Consider the following 23416-nt stretch of genomic DNA (forward strand, 5'->3'; position numbering starts at 1 on the left):
ACACCAATACCCTTAAAGCACCACAAAGCACTATGTGATGACCGGATAAATATGGCGTCCCGGCTTTAGCTTAATCCGTAATAAACTATAGCATGTTAACGATCTAAGTATTACTACGGAAATCTGTGATAAACTAATTTACCTAATCGTTGAACATGTGGTCTGTAATTTTAACTAAAATAATTAATCACACTTAATGTTAAGCTTTATTAAAATTACACTCACATAAAACAAACACATCTCTTGAATTATAATACGGTAAATAATTTAAAATTAAAAGATTCTTTATATTTTTATTTTATTTTAAGATTCTTTATTTTAGTGTCGTTTTTATATTTTCCATTTATATATATAACTACAATATTTTTCATGGAATTACAACTTTATATCAAACTTCAAATTTTTAAAACAATTTTTAGTAAACTAGAATGTGGAAAATTTTGTTATACGAACTCAAATATATATTTTTCTCCTCATATATACAAACATTGGACAAATTTTATATCACGAGTTGTTTAAAACTCTGCCGTAGTCTTCTTATGTAACGTCGCTTACGTGTGAAGGAAAAGTCTGAAATAAGAGCTTGTGCAACGTGAAAGATGGTAAGCGTCTTAACGATCGCGCGTCGTCAGGAATCTGTTCCCGGTCAAGAATACCGTAAGCGGTTCAGCGGAGCATCGTAGTGATCACACGTGTTCGATATACTTTCATCGTCACGATGCGATTTCTCGCGGAGGCTAATCCTTTTGCACTCAAGAATATATAAATACAACGCACAAATGTCTCACTCTCTCTCTCGTCAATAAAGAAGAGTATAAAGAACCTGCGATAAAAATTGCAACATTCCTTAATTTTTATTTTCAAACTTTTCTAATCGCATTCAAACGCCACGCTTATACTTTTACGTATCTGTGTTCCTAACAGAATTGTTCTTAATTAACTCACGAAAAATGACGGCGTTGATTGCGCGCGAGTTGTCTCAGAGTTACAGTCAATTTCTAGTGCGGCGATGATATCGGAAGTTACGAAAACTAACATTTTCCGCGAACGTTGCGTAGCCCTCGGATTAAAACGGGAAAAAACGTCGGCAGGGCCGAGACGAGGGAAATGGCTTTTCCGCTGAAAGCTCGACCTTTGACCGCCGTCAACGAGGCTCTTTTGGCCAACCGCCATCATCGTCCAACTCTCATCCTTCGACTGTCTCTCTCCCTCTCTCTCTCTCTCTCTCTCTCTCTCTCTCTCTCTCCTCTCGCTCGCTCGCTCTCTTTCTCTTCCCTTGCTCTTTCACTCTAACCTTGGTTTGGAGTAATTAAGCGTGCCCGTAGGAGAGACGTACCGAAAGTTCGGTTCGCCTCGATATAGTACTGTCCTCTCGCCATCGCGGTTACTTTCCTCCATCCGGGCACCCCCGCCGACGATGCGACACCGCCACCCTTTGCGAAATCGGTCGACGCTCGTGCCTTAGTGGAGACACCCATGCTAGCTACGAGGGGATAGATATAGGCGGTGGCTAGGAAGGATCGAAGGGATAATGGATTCCGAAACTAAATGAAACGCAAGCTCCGACGCGCCGCACCGCGCCGCACCGCGTCGGGTCCGCGGCTAATCTCGAAACTTCGTTAAATGCCCGTAATTGCATCTCCTACGACCCACCACGCTCCCAGGCATCCGCGTCGCGCTTCGCGGTACTCCTACTCGCGAACAATCCAGGGAAAACCTGAAGCAGGTAACGACGAACGCATCTATTTCTCGACAACGCTTCCTGGTCCCAAACTTCGATACAATTTCACGCAAGTTCGACTGACGGTCCTCTTAAAATGCGAACGGCAGCATGCCGAAACTTTACCCCTCCCCTGTTTCCTGCGGTTCTTTGTTGGAAAATTTGGTGACATGACAAATGGGAAGGTAAAATTGAATTGCATCGTCTATCTGGACAGAACACTTCTATGGGGATATCACTATAACTGGTTCACAGTCGAATCTGGACAGGCATTCGTTGACAATTCTTTATAGCATTTCAAAGATCAGTTACTTTGTTAAATCGAATTAATTTGAGATCTACGTTGTAAACTTTAGGATTGTATTCTATAGTAAAGTTTGATTTAATACTTAAAGTTTCGTACGAGATATCTCTCTCTCTCTCTCTCTCTCTCTCTCTGTCTCTCTTTCGAATTATCTTTAGATTGTATTGTCATTGATTGTCACTAATTACTTTGATAAAATAAACTTGTATCCGGCACTCAAAACGGAAACACATTAATAATGCAGAAATTTTTAAATAAAATTTGCTGTATACATAAAATTAAATGTACCGTGCATAAATCATTGGCATCAAATTACGTCGCTGCAGTTTGCATCGCGCTTCCCGGAACGGTTTCATTTATCTCGTCGGATACCAATTAAATGAAAAATCGACTTCGATTCTAAATTACCGTTAAAGGCAGGGAAATAATATCGATAACGATGGTAAGAGTGGCGACGATAACGAGCCAATATCAGCTACTTTTTACCGGAGAGTGGCATGTTATTCGCATGTTGGGCGAAGTTGTTGGCAGTATGGTTTACTATCCGCCTGTGCTACGTTCGATGTAGGAAAACTTTGTGAAATTTTTTTTTTTCTCTCGGAAACTTCGCAACCCGATTTTATTCTCGATTTTGTCCTTGTATCCAATTTTACGGGGAAAGATAGTCCCTTCTTGTTTTCGCTATATTGGTCCTTTTTTTCTCTCTCTCTCGTTCTTCTTTCCTTTTTCTTCTCCTGTCATCTACACTCGTGTCGCAATTTTTGTTCTATTGTCACCTTCTTCTTGTTGGGACACTTTACACGGGGGTAAGCCGTTGAAAACCGTGAGAACAATTTTACATAAGTTGCGCATATGATGCAGCACAAAAAAATTCAACGCGGAATAATTTTCCGAATATTTCAAAGACGTTCCCAAGAATACACTGTATTCCCGCGGTACGTTATAATATTCAAATTTAAAAAAAGAAGCAAGAGAAAAGAATAGGATAGCGTAGAGAGTAAAGTGAAATTAAAGCACTTTATTTTATATATGAGAGCAAAATCTCCTTTTAAAAATACAATGAACGAAAAATGTTAAAAAGAGGGGTGAATTATAAACAGCAGAAATCAAAAGTAAGATAAATTTCTAAATAGTACACTACTAAAAATATTACTTAAATATTTCTTGAGACTAGAGGAACTGAAGAAAAATTTTATAAAACTGAAGATTTCAATTAAATCAAATATTTCTTTTAAAATACTAAGTATACATGTATAAGAATGATTTGATTATTCTTATAATTAAGACACAAACCTTGATTTTTTTAGTAATAAAAAGACAAATATTATTATTTATTAAGCAGTTTAGGATTGCATCCTCTTAAGCGCTAAAAACAATACATAATTGACAACAAAAATATAAAAAAATATTAAGAACTAAATTTACAAAATAAAGATATCGAAGAAATAACAGAAAATAATAAAAATAAAAACCGAAAAATAATAGAAAAGAACAACAGTAGAAGATTTAAACTATAACATGATACAAAAAATATACAAAAATAACATAAAAGAATTAACGAGAATCTCTCCTTTGCACTGCAGTGTCACTACGGTGCTACTATTATTTAGGAACATTTCAGCCTTGACTCGTCCCAATTAACTCAGGAACATGCGACAAAGTAAGGGTCTACTACTTGACGCATGATTCGGTGGATCGTAGGCAACGATTCTCATAGAGCCGGATTGGCGTAATTCGATTAGCTTTACGACGTACTTGTTCTGCCATCGGGCAACAGCGTGTCGAGAGCATTGAGAGGGTACGCCGAGCAAGTGATATTACTGTAACGCCAAAACTCCCGCGCGGACAGCTCCAACATCTCACGGAAGACCTCGGCACGCCCCAGCTGGCAGGCGAGTGTCAACGGGGTCAGGCCCGCGGCATTCACGATTCCATTGCGAGCAGGAAGCTTTGGATGTCGCAATGCGTAGCCGAACATGTCCTACGTCAAATAACAGTTCTCTACGCGAGTCGTTTTGGAACGGTGGACCATGTTGGCAGAAATGTCAATATCCGTGTTTTACTATCTCGGGACGAAATAAAAAAAAATGTATGGATGACATAAGTAAAATTAGAAAAAATGTCAATCTCTAAAGAGGTTTAAAAATAATAAGTAAAATAACGGTAATAAAATCTATTTAAAAATATTGCACTTTTACTGCAGTAACATTTGTTTGACACTAGAAGTGTACCAAAGTTTCTTATTTACTAAACAAATCAAGTGAATAAATTATGAAAGTAAAGAAAATGACGAAAGTCAAATAAAAGACGTAATCTTGAATAGTCAAAAATTTTTAGAATCTTATGTCTTTCGCATATAAGATATAATATTAATATAAAAAATATAAACGGTTAATAATAACTGTTTATGGTACTTTTAGTGTTAACTGAGATGTTACATAGAAAAAAAACCAAATTTAAAAAAACAAGAGATAATTATCGAAAAATCATCGGAGATTTCTCAAGTCTAGTCTTTACGTTTAGGTCAATACGCACCAATTTGTCACCAACTACGACCATGTGCAAAATCATATTTCCAAAAGTATCCTGCTCGTCAGGGTCTGCGCCGGAATCAAGCAGCAGGTTGTAGACGCTCTCATTAGCGCAGCAGGCGGCCCAGGCGAGGGGGTACTCTCCCAGATACGCGAGACCCTCGTAATCGGTATTTCTGGCGGGATTCATCCTTTGCTGATCTCGCGGTAGGAAGAAGCTACCGATGGCCCGCTGCGAGATAATCGCGCCCGCCTCGATTAGCTCCTGCACGAGCTCGTTGTTCGCGTAGGCGATCGCCAGATGAAGAGCACTCGCACCCAGATACTCTTCGCCCTCGACGACGTCGATGGCTAGTCGCGGAAAACACTTGAGCAGTATGCGCGCTACTCTAGTATGCATCCGCGTGTCACATATGATAAGAACATGCAACAAGGTCTCGCCCAGCGAGCCTCTGTACTGCATCTGCCAGCAGGCCTCATGATCATTCCACTGCGCTAGTGGATCAAAACGCGACAGCGAGGCCTCGATCGGCAACACGACTTGCTCGAGGTCACGAAATTTCCAACGCAGATACTCGGCACGATTGATTATCTGGCCTTTGCCATCCATATACATCAGGATACCGAATTGCTCGCGGATCAGCTTCTCCACCTCCGGCTGACCGCCTTGATTGTACGCCTCGATTAGCTCGCCGCCCTTCTTGTAGTTCGCCAATCGATACAATAAACACTGGTCCTCGTTGCTTGCCTGGCTGATCACGCGGTCGAGGATCGAACCGGCGTTGACCTGGCTGTTGCGACCAACGCGGCACGAGCAAACACCACCCATTCAGACATATCCCTTCGCTGTCGGTTGGGAAGAACACCGAAAGCTCCGCACTGCCGCACCACCGTTCGAGCTTGATTTTTCTCGATTGTTCATCAGCCAACGTCACCCGAACGGAATTCCTCTCGAGTGTCTTCAGACGTTCTCAAGGTCGAGCAGCGCGCCATTTCCGTTGAGATAAAGCGAAAAACCACTTCGTCGTACGGCTACTCGCGACCGACTCCATTGATATAACACTCGAGATTCTCTTACCCCCCGACAAGAGGGTGGCGCAGGTAGAGAGAGAGCGAGAGTGCTGGTATTTGTGCTATAGCAACCAGCCGATCCATAAGCGGTACCTGGTGCAGACGAACACGACAGGGTCACCACTACCACCACCACCACCACCACTCTGCCCTGAAAATTGGGAGCATTTTTACGGATACAAATTTATCAAAGACACGCCGCTGGAAGGTGAACATGTGAAACGTCAATTTAGAAACGATGATTTAGAGCGTGACGTATAACACGAACTAATTTTAAAGCATAATTTCAACCGATCCGGTTCTCGATCGCGCAATTCGGCAAAGTAGCGAAGACCATGACTTACTGGTAACCCGTATGTCGATCGCCCGACCTTAACACACTTTCCAGCGGCTGCATACATGCGCAAATGTTTCTCAAGACCGACTGCAAGGACGAATGCACTATCGCGTGAAAATAAGGATACGAAAAGAAGTATGAGGTATAAATAATATACGAAAAATGCTGTTATAATTATGGGTTACGACAAAAGTTAGATTTACTACTGTGAAATGGAGTATAATTAGATAAATGAACGATATTAACAATCTCGGTACGTTATAGTCCGTTTTTATTAATTTAATCGACATAAAAATATTAATTGCATTTTTTTCGTTATTTCGTATGCAGCCGTTCGCACCGGGACCTGGTTTCGCGCTTCATTACATCCATATTTACGACGGGAATGTTGAAATCAATTTCCCATCCCCCCAAGTCCGAATAAAACAGAATTACGCGCGACGTGCATCTCTGTTTGAAGTGCATTCGTATTTAACCGAAACGCAGCGAACATTCCATTCTCATCGAATTGGAACACTGCAATAATACGTATATTATTGCGTTGCGTGCGTCTAGAATTAGTATCACGCGTCGATACCGTACAAAATACTAAGCTATCGAGGAGAGATTACGGTATCTCAAGCTTAAACGATACAAACACGCGCCCGCTATTGACTCGGGCGTGAAAAGCTGTTCGTTTATTTTTTAAGGATAAATTCTTTTTTATTCTCTCGCGAGAAATTAAACGATTCCGCATAACGAGGCATGACTTTCTATATGACGGGTATTTCATCGCCGCGGACAAATCGTCGTTGTCCTCGTTTGGTGAATGGTATAGCCAATGTATTATACAGCACGGTCACGCTATTGTAAATTGATGCCTCGTCATCCTCCGGATAACTGCGAAAAAAAAAACACTCTTTTTCAATTCGACGTTTCACCGACGAGCGTCGCCGGATGGATCGAATCGATGTGTGTGGTGTAACAGTGAATGGATGCGGAACTACAGATGATATGTATTATATTCTGTCACACGAATATCTTATTCATATGCAGAAGTAAGTGCTTAAGTAAGTAGACATTTTGCGAGTGCGGACGTTTAACGCTTTCGCAATTGGAGAATCCAAGGCAAGTGTCTGAATGGAGTTGCGAAATTCTTGCGGAAGTTTAGTTAATCTCGGGAGTAAAGTTAATATATTCATTATATTCATTATATTAACATATTTATTAATGACACACACTTTGCTGACGTATATATTAATGTATATTCATTAGCTGAAATAGTACGATTAATCGCAAGGGTTAAACTAGTTTGCAATCGGAAACCTTAATGCTATATAACAATGAAAATATTTTTGTAGAACGTTGCAAATAATTGCTTTTCTGATAATATTTTCGATTCTTTTTATTATTATTTTATCTTTAGATAAATGCTATGTATATTGTTTATTCTTTGCTGTCCTTTTTATTCCGAATATTTGTTAGCCTAAAAAAGATTTTTTCCCCATTATATCGGCGAAATGTGCGTAACTGTTTCCGGGGATTAAAATATTTTTGAAAATATTGTTAAACCATGCGCTTTCATTCACCAGCCCTTTCAATTAATACATTGTTTATGCAATTCGATATGCAAACTCACTTTTTTTCTGTTCGTTGCCGAGCGACCGCAACAATACCGTGAGTTTGCCCAACGTGATAAACTTCCAAATTTACACAGGCGCGGTAGAATCTAGGGAAAGAGATAACGTTTGCTGGTATCTGACGCCGTAATATATACAATAAAATGTATTCCCGCAAACTGTCACGCTGGTTTGACAAACGCGAGAGACTCCGTAATATATTCAATATCTATATATATGTATACAAATATGAACGAGAGGATTATCGTCAAATGTCGAATTGACGCAAAGTTACGGCCACGACTGCGTAATTTATTCGTGAGCCGCGTATATTTGATCGCATTACTTTTTGTAATATATTTTTAAAAAATATGATACGAATTCGTATGCGAATCTTAATGCTTAAATATTTCTGTGTAAATTTATGTACATATCTGATTCTGCAAACCACGCGCCAAAATTCTTTTCGGTCTTAAAACGCAATCATGAGCAGAAATATCACTCACTAAATTGACAAGCAATTTGTTAATTTTTGATGCTAATAAGCATTTTATATGAGAATATTAATAATCTAATGTTAAATAAGTCTTAAATCTGAATAATTTCAGAAATATTCATAAAATCAGAATTCAGATATATTCAGAAAATACAGAAATATTTAAGCACTAAGATCTGTTTTGAATGAAATCCGAACTGAATATCGGATTTCTCTTATTTAATTATATTTAAAAAAGAATTGGTTTATTCACGCTCTCTCTCTCTCTCTCTCTCTCTCTCTCTCTCTCTCTCTTCTGACGTAAGTATCACATGCAAATTCAACAGGAAACTTAGATCATTAGCTTGAAGAAGGAAGAACAAATGAAAAACGCAAAAACCGCCGACGAGAAATATAATATACCGGACGCGTCATCGCTATCTGTGAATATACGATGCGACGGCGGGAAATGCACCTATATACGTGTACGGACGAGGCAATTACGATATTTCTAGCACGGATGACTCAACATCTGCGTCGTACGTCGGTCTAACTGGTACCAGTCTTGACTGGGATCACTTATTTGTCACTGACTCATTCGCCGATGTCTCGTCCCTCCACCTGTGTCCGCGGAAAAGCTAATACGACTTTAAGGGAGTAAATATGACGAGAGATAATATGAGTATTATGAGGTTAACATTGTTCAAATATGACTTTAATGTGCACATGTTATCGAGAGGATGTATTTCATTCGAGCGATAAGTAACAATTGTATTTTTAATTTCGTTACAAAACACTTCAACATTATTGTATACATATACTTTTTGCAGTCTTACATTTCTTAATGATGATCCATTGTCGCATTACTTTCTATATTTTATACAGAAAGTTTTGTATACGATGCTAGTTACCCTTAATCGACTTAGTCTCGAGCTTTTCAAAGGGGAATTACTAAAGTTTAATCGCTTGCGCTTAACGAGCTAATGCGTTTGTCAGATTACGAATATATAGCAGATAACGACAGAAAAATTCTCATTACCTTTTCAAAACTAGTGTCATTTTGCAAAAATATCCCCGTAACAGTTTGTAAAACACTTGATTGCTTTATGCACAAGTAAACAATAATTTAAAATTAAAGTAAATTAGTGTATGTATTTATAGACTACGAAGATGTTCACCATATTTTTGTCCGGCGCGGCGTATAGTAATTTTTACAAATAGGGGAGCCGGGGTCAGTTGACTATAGGGGTAAGTAGGATAATCGAGGCTACATTAAAAACAAAACACGCGAGACACGCGTAAACGTGTCTGAGCACGCAGCAGCGACTGCCAACATCTTATTAGAAAAATGCATTTTTTTTCATATTAGTTATCAGTTTCCCCTTATTATTAAAATATTATTAGGTAGTCAAATGTATGTAGTAACTGGTGTAGAATTCATTTTTTCGATAAGTCTCTTAATGCGAAACTGAAAAATGAGTCTATTAACTCCGGTCTCCCCTACAATGCTCTTATCTCTTAACGTCGAAGTACGTGTCGTTCTAGACAAATAACTACGTATTTATCGTAGTAAAAAGTTACGTCGCTACTTATTGGAAATTCGCAAATATCTTTTAGCTATTTCTGTGTGAGAGAGAGAGAGAGAGAGAGAGAGAGAGAGAGAGAGAGAGAGAGAATAATTTACATTATGTAAAGATAGATCGACGACGCAGAGAGATATTCTCATTTACATTTCAAAATCAAGATGCAATCTCGAAGAGAAATAAAAACACGTTAATATATTCACAGCTTGAGATCTTCATACGATGTACTGCCAGCAAGCGCAAACAGCGATTTTTTTTTAACTCATACCTGCGGCAATTCTTGCCATATTTGTACAATATCGACAACGAAAAGCGTGCAGAATAATTAATAAAAATGTTTACGTAATAAAGATACGGATTACAATTGAAAACTAACAAGTCAAAGTGATTTAAAGATTAAATGAAAAAATATCATAAAATTTTATCATGACATGCATAGCTAATATATCTTCTCTTCTTTACGAAAATTGCTAAAGGCTATATTTTAATGAGACACACACAAGTACAGCGAATAAAATACAATAGCGATATCTCCGTATCGCATTAACGATATTTGTCGTTAAATTATTAAAGAAAATACGGTAATCATAGCATGGTAAGGTCATTAAATATGCAATAATAAATGTTTCTACGTCAACTTTTCGGATAATCTGAAAAGCATTATCGTATCAGACTTGTTACTGTCATGTTATAAGTGACGTCTTCTTTATAATTAAAACGCTGACAAATGTTGACGCGATGTGCAAAACTTTCTATAGAATTCGGTGTTCGTGAATCCGGCGAATCCGCTCGAAATATAGGAAACTGAATGTGGAATTTAAATTATGCACACGCTGTGTCTTGCGACGCGCCGTTAAATACATTTAGCCGATTGCTCGCGCGCTTTATAGTGGCAGGAGTCCACGACGACGAGAGCAGTCGCCTTCGGCTTGCACGCGGCCATTATACCGGCTCTTCCGCATCATAAATTATAGCGGCTGGTACGCTCAGGCCGGAAGATTCGCAGGAAGCGGGCACGAAGCCGAAAACAACAGCGTGATCCACATTGCAATCGACCCGTGAAATGCATTTTCGCGAAATTACCAGCGGCCTGTGAATGAACACGGCGCGATGCGGCGCGCGACGCGACCGATTCGAAAATTCGTCCAAATCCTGGTTACATTGGACATACGCAATTACTTTTAATCAAACTGTCTGTTGTTTGCAGGCCACCGTGTGTCGATGCGGTCACTGAACGCACGACTTAACGGCATTCGACCCAGGCAGGCCCACAAGCTCTCTATCTCTCTCTCTCTCTCTTTGTGTGTCTATGTCCCTTTTTCTCTCTTGTTATTAACGCATCGCACATTTGTCCATTTGTGACTAATCGCACCGGCGAACAATAGCTGACGCAGTTACAGCATGAGCAAGGTCTCATTTTATTTCGATGACGCGGTTAAAAAATTGTTTCTTACGATGAGTAGATAAGAAAGTATGATGAAATAAAGACTGCTTCAAGAATCGCTTCCCAAGAAATCTGAATCAAAGAAAAACAGAACAATTGTTTCAAATCGCCTGACTAATCGAAGGTCTATTATTGCTTAGCGTTAATTTACATTTGGAGAATTATAACATATATTTAACATTTAATTATTCAAATACCTTTTTTCTAAAAAGAATCGAAATTATTCTACGTATGGCAAATTGAAATTTTGAACTGTAAAATATGCTTTTAATTAATTTAATTAAAATTAAAATTAAAATTTTATATAATTTTATTTACCTAAGGCAACGATTTCAATAAATCCGTTTAACATGTTTATTAGTTTAGCTTCCGTTGCTAACTCAGTATTAGACAAAAAGAATCAAAATAATGACATATTAAAATTTTAAACTAAACTAGGTTTTTAATTAAATTCATTTAATTATAATTATAATTATATAATTTTATATTTATCGAAGGCAGCGATTTTACATTCATTTAATATGTTTATTGTTTTAACTTCTGTGACTTGAGATTCAGCGTTAGACGATACCTTTTATGTAGCAGCTATCGCAATACACGATACGATACCCGGAAATGCCTAAAGCGATAATAGGTGCAAAGTTAAATTCATACGTAGAGACGATAAAATAGACGTCGCATAATGCTACATTTATCTATTACAATGTATCGTTTGTGTCTATTTTTGCTACGTTTTTGCGCAGAACATATGTGAATAGCGTGCATGGAAAATTTATCAAAGTAACGAAGCGAAGAGTGCGTGTTCGTAGCTTATACCTTATTCGAGACGATGAAAAAATATATGAATTACACGATTCTCCAACTACTCTTAGAAAATAACTTGATTATGTAAATACGTGGCCCTGACTTAACCAATCGCAAGGTCCGATCGCATATAATTTCACCGCACAATTACTTTTATCAACATGTAACTACGAAAAATTATAGGTCGCTTTTGCGAATACTGGAACGCCGCACTGAAAAGACGTAATTTTTACTCTGAACGTATTTTACCTTTACATTAACTTTGAAACGCAAATATATTCTCGAGTATGTATACCCTTTCAATATAGATTTTCGCAAAAAAGGTTTGTGCAGCTTTGCGTTTCATATCTTAATATAATTTTTAAAAATTGTAAGTATTCTTTAGAAATAATTTCTTTGTAAAAGCAAAGATTACACTACAAATCTAAGTGTGTAAAAAGTGACTACAATATATATGTATAATTAGGTTCCGTAAAAAAAATAACACGTTTAACACTTTATGGTTACACTTCAAAAAATCCACACAATGTTATTCTGGTTAACATAAAAAAAATTGTAAACGTGTTAACTTTGAAAAAATGAGTTTTATTACTTAAAAAAATATAACTTTTTAAATTTATAATATTTTCAAATGCAGTATTCGCCTAATCCTCTTGAGATGATTTATGCTCTGGTCATTTTAACTCACACTGACCATAAAGGGCTAATACATATTTTTTGTATGCAGTATAATCAGGGCTGGGCACATTTGAAATACAAATTGTATTTCAAATAGAATACAAAATGTATTTTGTACTTTGTATTTTAAGGTCATACGATGTATTTTGTATTTCAAATACAATTTCAATATATTTTGTATTTGAAATGTCAAAAATGATCCTTGATAATAATCCTTGAAGCAACGCGAACAGACTTAGACCCATTTTCACAATATATGGTTACTTAAAGATTAGAGGTTACCAACAGATTCATCAATGAAATTTATTCATGAATTTCTTGGTTACTTTTAATCTTTAGGTAACCATATATTGTGAAATCGGATCTTACTGGCTGCATTCAGAAACGTTAGGGTTACGACAGAAAACGAAATGCGCGTAACGAAATGTAACTGTCATAGTCGCGACTAGTCGGGAAAGTCCCGGGCATGCAAAAAAAATTTGGAAATATATTGTATTAAAAATTGTATTTTGTATTTAAAATAAAAAAATTTTTTAATATTGCATATTTTGTATTAAAAAACAAAACATTTTATATTTGAAATACAAATTTTGGACGTATTTTGTACTTGAAATACTAAAAAAAAAATACTTTATATTTAAAACAAAAAATTTTGAAATTTTTGTATTTCAAAATCAAAAGATTGAAAGTATTTTGTATTTTGTAATTAAAATACTCAGATTGCCAATATTTTGTATTTTGCATTTCAAATACTTTGATGATGTATTTTGCCCAGCCCTGAGTATAGTGTATACTTTTAAACGGAAAACCAATCACACATATATTTTGAAGAGCTACTTTTAATTTTTTACATACATGAGTTTTCAGTGTAATCTTTAAAACTAATGATTAAGTGATTACAGATTTTTGTTGCTTTGCATTTTCATATCTCAAAATAAGTTTTGAGAATTATGTGAATATAGTCTTTTAAAAACGATCTCTTATTTGTAAAAGCGAATTAATCTTGAAGATTAACATTTATAGTGTAGTGATACTGGAACTCGGCAGCAATTATTCGAAGTAATTTGTCACGTCTTCGCGGTTGTAAAAGTAGCTCGTGCGCGTGTCTCAGGGTTAAGCATCTCGTCAGGCAAGTCTGGTCTGGTTCCGAAGTTTCTCGACGGTTCATGTAACAGACTTCTTACGCGAAAGCGCGCAAGCATGGCAAGCGGTACACCGATGTGTGCGTAAGGCGGCCCGCGTGTACACATAAGCTTGTTGTGAGACGCACGATAATTATCGTGTTCCGCTGCGCTAGTTCGCCCGCCATCGTTGCACCGTGTGGTTTCTGTAATAATAATAATAATAATAACCCGCACATAATACACACGCAAGAGGATGTACGCACACACGATTACGCACGTATATACAGTTGCGTATACGCGTATCACCACCGCGTACACCACGTGCGTATGATAAGGATCCTCAGTGGGTAGGCAGCGAGCCGCCGCCGCCGCCTCCTCTGACCCGTTTTCATCAAGATTACACAATTTCTCAACGTCTCGGCCTAAACTTAAAACTGTTATTCGCGCCATTTATCTTCTCGATTTTTTTTTTTCTTGGAAAGTCTCGTGAGTAATGATTTTTCGAACTAAGCTGACGACAGGCACGATAACGTCCGCGGCGTTTACCCGGAACAAGAGTGTTACTCATGTATTATGTACTCGGTCTGGTACTTGTATAATTATCGGTATATGCGCAATTGCTCGTCGAGCGCTGTAAAAATCAAAGATACGATTGTTTGCGCACGCCGTACTTTATACTTATTATTCCGGTGGCGGTGTTGAATTATAAAGATCGCCTTTACCGAGAAAAGTCGCGACGTGACTCAAAATCGCGCGCCGCGGTCACGTGACGCTCACCACGTGACGACCAATCGGCACTGATTGGCGCAGCCGCGATCGGGGGGATCGCATATAGCCGCGGCGCGGACAAAAGCCGCGGGGCAAAGCGTCGGTGTTTTCCACTATCCGGTCCGGTCTGGCGAGTAACCTTGATCCTTTCGCGAGTCGTATGTGACAGCCGCCGTTCGGGTGGATCGGTTAGTGTCGATCGAGACATCGTCGAGGTAGCAAGCGATCCTTGGCAGTTTTACTAGTTGCCGACGTTCCCTGTGTACGACAGGATGAAAACGTTCCTACAAGTTCTTCTCGTTGCGGCGTGCTTCGTCGCCTGTACACGCAGTTTCCCTCGCAGTTCCCCAAGTGAGTGCGATATTATTCTTTTAAATTAACGAATTGCTTTTTTCCCTTGTTCGTACATCGCGGATATAAAGTTTGAATTTACGCGCGACGAGCTGTCGTCAGAAATTTACTGCTGACTTCAGCGTTTATCGTATTTAAAATACGTTATAAAATTTCTGTCAACTTTCTGATATAAATTTTTAGCCTTGTGTTGATTGCGGTGTACGTGATTATATTTCTTAATTAAGTTCTTGTCTCAAGAGTTCTCGCGAAGAAATCGTTCTGTATTATTCTCCTTAGCAAAGTATTTTCTCGTTTAATAATCACTCAATGCAAATACATTTGTTACAATTGAATCTGATTTAAGACAACTCTTTATGATTGTAACTTAGCTTTATAATTGCAACTTTTGAATTAAATAGTAATCGACATAATTATCCGTTATTTTCATTGATTAAATATTTTATGGAATGATATAATTACATACTGTCACACACACATAAATCTCTCTTAATTTAGAATTGCCGTTTAACCACGGTTTAGAGCTGCCATTCGTAATCCTCTCAAAGTAGTTTATTTATAACTATAAACCGGATTATTGAAGTTAAGTAATGGAATATTCTATTGTGCTATAATCGGCTCTTTCGATTCCATGGACGAAATGGCGCAGCTATATATGTTTCAAAATGCTATGTTGAATCAATAAAAGTCGAATGTGGTAAAAACGAATTTAAATTTAATACCGTACAGCGAATTAATAGTGAATATTTTCAAACACATTTCGTTCGTAAACCGAATAAGCAAATATTTCAGTTAGCCTGCAGATTCAGATTGCGCATTGACACATTTATTATATTTGACTTCTTGTCCTTTTTAAATAACCAGATAAGATAAGTGCATTCTGATATATTATATGCCAAACAATCTCAGAATTATATTAATTTTATATATTAAATTAATTTAAACGTTTTTACGCGAATGAATTATTGAATCTTTTCAAAAAAGGAGAGAATATAATAAATAAAGAAAATTCAAATCTTTTTACTCATTTTGCATTGTAATTACGATTGTAATCGTAATAATAAGTGATAAAAAAACGCAATCTACATTTTCACGCTTATTTTCCATACATCCGACGTTTATCGCAGCTCCGTTCGTTGCATTGAGCGATTCTTCGGGATTATTTGCATTCAGTTCACGACATTTATGCGTCGTTATAAGGCGAGACGGGTGCCCCCGACGGGCGAATATCGCGATTGAATGTCAGGTCACGAAGAAATCGTGGAAGCAGATAGCACGCTCGAACTACTTAAGGCCGTTGTTTACTCGATTACAACTCGATATGAAATTCACTTCCAGCATAGACTTTGCTAATTAGCATCGGACCCGTTTTTGCGAGACGGGAACTGCAGGAAGCTCGTTTAATTGGAGCTGCTTCGTCCCCAAGATAATTGTCCGAGCGAATTCCCGTCGAACTCCAATTTATTCCTCTTGATTTTAATGTAACTTTATCTCTCGGGCCGACATTTGTGTGTCTGAAACGTTTTCAACCATGCGGAAATCTTCACAAAAATAAGTCGATCTGACTTTCGGCAAATTGCGAATTTTGTCGCTAACTTAAGACTCTTCTTTACTAGAGTTGAGAATTGAATTATTACGTTTTACGTTATAATCATCGTTTAAACATCGATCTAACATGTTGATTTTTAAATACAGCAATTTTTAATATAATAATTTTTCAAATATTGAGTACAACAATCTTTTAAATAAAAACGACAGATATTTAAATTATTTAAATGAATATTATTTATTGTTTATGGAATTTTAATTGTTATACAATTTTTATACAATATTAATAATAAACTTTTACCTCGGCTTTGTTACTTTTGTGCAGTACATTTAGGAATGTGAACGCACGTTCGTTTTCGCATCTGTTTAAAAATATCGTTTATGATTTTTGCGACGCGAGCAGCTCCGCGTCTAAAACAGATTAACGAGTTTGCATTCGAATAATTGTACATGCATAAATGCATGCCGCGTTATTGCGGAGAGCAACATTTGTAAAACAGTCTCGGAACTTTGTGCATATTCGTTGAAGTACCAAACGATACGAATATTTTAACCAGAGGCATCGTGACACGCCACGCGTATTGCGTCATTATAGTACGCTCTAAATAACTTTGAGCGGAGTGAAACAACAATCGAAGCTTACAGATTGTTAATTATTGTTGCAAAAGATACCTGAGAAATACGCGTGGACGATAGTTCAGCCTTTGGAGGAGAACTTTCGTAATTGTTGAATCATTAGTGACCGGTCGTGGCAACGCAGGCGGCGGCGTACAATCGTACAATCAAATTTCTTTCGTCATGAGTGAACGTTACAGCGTCTGTTATTACTTGGGTGAGAAGTATGACGCCTCCGGCGAGGTGTTTCTCCTAACGTGATGCACCTGCCAGTTTTCATGCCGCGGAATTTCGCCGTTACGAGACGCGGTCTCCGCAGGAGAGAACGTCTGCTCTCATTACGCTCGCTGACAGTCGGGTGACAGCCGGATAATAATGTAATTTTTGAGACTTCCCCGGGACGGCGACTTGCCAACCAGCTACGAAAATCGAGTTTCGGTGAGTTTCGATCGTGGTGACGAAGCCTCGCGCTTCGTTCGTCCCGCAACCGGATAGATAGATATTAGGCGAGTTTGTAAGCATCGAACAACAACGCGAGAGTTCGTCACGGCGGTGTATAAGCAGATTGCGCTTCATCCTATTAAGAATACATAATCGTCGCTGCTGGGTAATCTTACTGTTCGGTAATCGCGCGTCGCCTTCAAGACGAGCCTGCGTAATCACCTGCAATCGTAAATCTCTTTCGTGCAACAAACATGACGTGTTTAGTATACCATTGCGAGCGCGGCGGGCTCTTTGCTCCACTCTGCGGTTCATTTGTGCGAATAATTGTACTTTATATAAAAATTCAAACGCAATAAAAGGAAACATATTTATGCTTGCTAATTAATTATATGTTACTATATTCAATTTATATATATTAAAGAGTTATATAAGATAGACACGGATAATGTCATAACTTTATATAAAATTACGTATAGACTTAAATCAGTATTCATAATTAGTTTTTATATTTAAGACCGTGTATTAAGTACAGTTTCGGGATGTCATAAGTTAATCACAAAGCCGTATTAGCATTTTAATACATTATTTAAAACGGTTTTACAATAAAAATATGAACTATATGAATACCTTAGATATACCATTTTATATTTAAAGGTGGCTTGGACAATGCACGCCAACTTTATGTACATTCGCTAAATACTGACCTACATTCGTACGGATAATTATGCATGTCATGTGTGTATATGTATGCGTTTAATATTTACTAATGTTGACGTACATTGACCATGTCATCTGAAGCCGCCTTAATCAGAGAGTTAATGCTCATCAATTTTACTCAATGTTACACGCTCGAAGCTTTCATAATGCTGATGTACCAACATGCCTTTCATCTCGTTACATCAATCGCGATTGTATCTATTAATAAGTATTTATTTTTTTTCATTCAGTACAATAGCGCGAGTCATCATCATATTACACACGCGAATTAATTCGCATTCGCATAAAAATGCGCCACGTAAATCACTCTCAGTCTGCACGACGCCAATTACAGCGGGAAAAAAGTCATGACTAATTACTTCCGTCACCTCGTTCGGTCTCCGAGTAGTTGATTCACGTAGCATCGCATATCTATTGCACAATCCGGTAATGTCATTCCTTCTTCCTATGTTCCGCATCGCGTTCGACGAGCCTCCCGTCGGCGTCGTCGGCCTCCCTTTCACCCGCTCGCTTTACACGTGCAATTGCACCGGTCGGTGCACGTGCATATATCATACTGTCCACGCATAGTATACATACAATGCGGATGTATGACGTACAGCGTACACGATAGCGCAGAATAATGATTACAGGGCAAAGAGTAATAATGTACTCTTGATCGCATACTTTTATGCCTCTTATTTTTGCTGTTAAGAAATTCTTTTTTCCCCTTGATTTATATAATTTTTATATTAAACCACAACCTCATCAAAACGTCGCTTTATAGGGCTGCCGCAGACAAAATTTCTGTAACAGTAACCTTAAGACGTGAACTTAAGCTGATGAGCCAATCAAGATACTGCTTTAAATCTACGTAATCTAACGGAAATATCAAGTAAACTTATCTATAAGGCGTTTCAACCGGATGAAATTCGCCTTATCGTGAGATGGATAAGTTTACTGTTATTTCCATTTCCGTTAGATTACGTAGATTGTAGATCTAAAGCAATATCCTGATTGGCTCATCGGCTTAAATTTATGTCTTACGATCACTGTTGCGGAATTTTGTGTGCGGCAGTCCTTATTGCTGCTGTATGTATGACTTACGTAGAACACAGAAGTCATAATAATATCATACGGATGTCATGACCTTATCATCATTTATAAGTTCACTTTAAATTATATAAATATGTATATCGTTTTTATCATTCCATATAGTAAAACACGGTCTTAATAATATCTTAGGACGTCATCTTGTCCTTATTTATTATTTATAAGTTTATTTTAAATTATATTATTTTTATTATTCCTGAGGTAGAAGATGGAATTATAATGATACTAAAGGTTATCATAATATTCTAGTCTTGTCATTTGTAAGGTCTTTTATAAATGACAAATGAGAAGTCATGATAAAGTCTTCTAATATCATTGACTTGTGTTCTATCTGAGGAATGATAAAAACGACATATCTATACAATGTAAGCATATAGGTACCTTTACTTTATATTTCGCTGAGAAAAATTGGAAAGAAACGACGGAAGACATTTCTACCGAGTATCATTATTTCGCTGTATCTCTCGTGACTCCATACGTGGAGTGTCCTTGTAGCTTAGTTTGTTGTGCACCTCCGTATCTGGAGGCGAAGTGCTGCCGCGGATTATGACCAACTCATATTATTTTCCTGTCGCGAACAGCCTGACCCCGTTGACGTAGTGTTGGGCTTGCCTTGAGTGGCAGTGGCACCGCAGAATATGCCTCCATTAAGTATGCAGTCTGCATCCCGTCGCCGCCTTACCGGCCATTTAAATGAAAAAAAGCAGCAGGTACGCTGCAAACGTTTTTGTCGGCGCATCTTTTTTTGTTTCTCCTAGACGTTGCCCTGGGGTCAATATCTCGACTACAAATGATTCTGCGCAATTAGCTGCATAGAGCAAAACCTATTCAGTAGATAAATGATCTAAGACAGTTCTGATAATTTGTGACGTAACTCGGTAATAAAAATAAATGCCGTAAATTCAAGCTCGTGTAGAAGCCGTAAATGGATATATAAAATATTTTTATGTTTGTTTAACAATTTTATATCAGACACGTATTCCAGGCTATTTATATCTTTAAAACAAATAATTTCGAGATATATGTAAATAAAACCACACATGAAAATGTCATCAATAATATTTTTATTTTGCTTTATCGTATAGTTTAATGTATCTGAATCAGAATCAATAACAGGAAATATTATGTTTATTTTCTATATTTTGTAATAAATTATACAGAAAAATCAAAGTAGAGTATGTTACGTAATATTAAAATAAATATGCAAGATTAATTACGTTATGAATAAATATAAATATCTAATAATATATGTCAAATTATTATTAATTGTTTCAAGAAGATATTACACGCGCATACATTTAAATTTTTAACGATAGTAAAGTTGAGTATTTTTTTATAAAGTAAATTATTAGCTTTTACATAAATAATCTTTTTATTTGTGCAAAGGTCTTCTTCAAGGCAATTCGTTATGGGATATCATAGGATAGGGTATCTCCTAGACACACGACATAAGATGAAACGAGTATACATTTCAGGATTAAAGTAAAGCGTATCCTTAGCTTCAACTCGTGCACGACTTTTGTCCTGACAATGCATTTTACCACGCGCATTGCATAATTCGTATAAGCAACATGCTGTAATAACATTTATACAAATGCGCCATACATTGCTTTCTGTAATCCTTAAAGCATAATTGCGATTTATATTAAGTAATTTGTGAAACGAAAGCGGAGATGGAAATACCTACTAAGAAATTTTAATTTTTCCTCGAGGAAGCAAATTATGCACTGCCACTGATGTCACGGAAATTTAAATATTTTGAAATAAAACGCAATGCGAGGAGAATTAATTTCGTTTCAAATTATTTGCATGTTAAGGCTGATTTACATATATTTATTGGTCATTCACATCGTGCTACGGATAATATCGACATTGGACCTTGCTTAAAACCTTGCTATGGCCGTTATAATGATTTAACGGCGTCGTTTAATGCAATATATATCGTCGCGATCGTGCTATGTGTGAAAAAAACGCCGTTAAACATCACGCATAAAAGTCTTTACTGGCAGGTATAAATTTGCCTATCGTCATTTGTTGCACACGCGCAGCAATAAAGCGGTAGATAATAAAAACAGTATTTGGACGTAATTCTCGAATCAAACAAATTATCTTGCACATTCACACAGGAAACGCAAGCTGCTTTTAAAGGGGAAGATACTCTTTAACATGGCGTTGTATATACGTATGCACTTTGTCTACAAAATTTATGTGGGGGAAATATTTTTAATTCGCTAATCTCTCTCTTAAAGAGTCCTACTACCGTAGGTTTAAATAACTTTTTCCAATTTTATTTTAGTAATAGGGTATCACGAATTTTTTTGGAGTACTAAATTCATAATTGTACGTATCTAAATGTACAAGAGAGAAGACTCAGAGAGAGGAACACATTACGTTGACGATATCTGCGCATTAAATTTACATTCGCCTGATTTGTTATTCAGAGCAATTTTTAGCGTGCATTTTTGCTGTTTTTCTCCAACTTTCAGTAATTGTTTCAACTTTCAATAATTAAAACTAATTTGACCCAGACTATCTTTGTGACCTAATGTTTTATACAGTAAAAATCAAGAACGCTCTTAGTTACTGAAATAACGACGAGCAAAGCTAATAGATATAAAAACTTTTCAATTAAATAAAATCGAAGCTTTCCATGCGAAACTTTTCATATTAACGCTCTCGCGAGAAGCAAGAAAAGGAAATACAGCAGTCCCTGGTAAACAATTGCGAAAAGGACGAGCTCACGTCAATATTCAGGAAACGATAAAACGAGTTTTGCATTTAGCAATCATATGGCTACACATTTACGAGCTTTTCAACTTTGCCATGTTATCATATTTGCGACTGCTGGTCATAATAATTATTATAATGTGCGAATACATTTGCATAGTTCATGTCATAAATTTTGCAGGTTATGGAAATTTTTATAAATGAATCAATATTAAATTGAAAGTCAATGTTAAATATTTTTTTAGTATATTTTATTCTCAAATTTTTTTTTTTTGATGTTACAAAACATAATAATCACCTATTATTCTGGGGTTGGCTTAAGTAAGTCTTGCCAGCGAACCGATAAAGCGGCACACTAGATAGAAATAGAAAAATACGCGATTATCGGGAAATAGCGCAGAAGACACACAATAATGTGCAGCACAGAAAGCGCCGCAGTACCGTGGCCATTCTTGTTGACGTAAAGAATTATGGGATGGTCGTTCGGTCAGTCGGTGGCAGACAATCCAATTACCCGCGAGTCGCGAAGCCATAAACTGCCGCGACTCTTGCCGATGGTGGCGGAGAATGATAGAGTAATTATGAATAGGTGAGTGCATATCGCGCATAGACATCAAAATCGGATCTGCCAGGTGGAAATTCGTTTGGAACCAATCATTAACGCTTTCCTGGCCTCATCTCGTTCGCTCGCTTTTTGTCGTATAATAGCGCCGCCGTAATCGCCGCTTTTCCGAAAGTCTAATAACGAGAATAACGAATATTCCTCCGAAACAAATTGAAATCCAATCTCGCGTCTCGGCGAATCTGTCGGGAGCAAAAGTCAATGCACCATTGATTTCCAGCAAGCGTGACCCCGCCGAGAGAACGGTAATTTCAAGGGAGAGGGATACGGTAGTGTTCGATCGACAGAAGGAAGAAATGGATTTTTTTTTATCGATTTTTGTAATGGATAATTGTAAAAGAAAAGCTTTCGCACATTAGCCTTGGTTATATCTTGAAACTGTATCGCAAGGCGTGGCGTGAGAATTAAAAATAGGATACATAAGTTACGAATTGCGAAATTATTCGTGTGTAATTATCAGTCGTAAAATAAGCGTGGGCAGAACAATACTAACATTTCGTAAAGAACAAAACAACTTGCTAGATAAATCATCTAGAAGAGAAGATTAATGGAGTTTCTGGCTCAATGTAGGGATAACGCAAGATAACGGGGATGGTGCAAAACTTTTTTCTCTTTCTTTTTTTTTGATATATGTCCCTTGGAGTCATGTTGCGCGTACATTAGTTACACGAAAAACGACGCATTTGACAGACATGAAAAAACGAAGATCGTCAGTATATTTCCGGATGTGTGACCTCGACAGTCTCATGATAATAAGTATATTGCATATGGGAACAGCGCAGGTATAACAGTCACTAATTAGCAACAAACTGATTGTGCAAAGATTCTCAGAAAATGTATGTAGTTATAATACAGGCTTTGTT

General features: G+C 37.3%; 2 protein-coding genes across 2 annotated transcripts in view; one reads left to right on the top strand and one right to left on the bottom strand.

The window, feature by feature from the left end:
- iav (transient receptor potential cation channel subfamily V iav) overlaps window positions 1-5384 on the bottom strand; it is a 29235-nt gene extending 23851 nt beyond the window's left edge. The window contains exons 1-2 of the mRNA XM_018503800.1: window positions 4560-5384; window positions 3780-4005 (exon numbers count right to left, since the gene is read on the bottom strand). Of these exons, the coding sequence (XP_018359302.1) occupies window positions 3780-4005; window positions 4560-5384 (1051 nt within the window). The remainder of the gene's footprint in view (window positions 1-3779; window positions 4006-4559) is intronic.
- Window positions 5385-14536: 9152 nt separating this feature from the next.
- The window catches only part of LOC108758920 (virus-induced RNA 1), a 37089-nt gene continuing 28209 nt past the window's right edge, over window positions 14537-23416 (top strand). Inside the window, exon 1 of the mRNA XM_018504158.1 lies at window positions 14537-14788. Within this exon, the coding sequence (XP_018359660.1) occupies window positions 14710-14788 (79 nt within the window). The 5' untranslated portion in view covers window positions 14537-14709. The remainder of the gene's footprint in view (window positions 14789-23416) is intronic.

The sequence above is a fragment of the Trachymyrmex cornetzi genome, unplaced genomic scaffold, assembly GCF_001594075.2.
Source record: "Trachymyrmex cornetzi isolate Tcor2-1 unplaced genomic scaffold, Tcor1.1 scaffold16, whole genome shotgun sequence".
Taxonomy (NCBI): domain Eukaryota; kingdom Metazoa; phylum Arthropoda; class Insecta; order Hymenoptera; family Formicidae; genus Trachymyrmex; species Trachymyrmex cornetzi.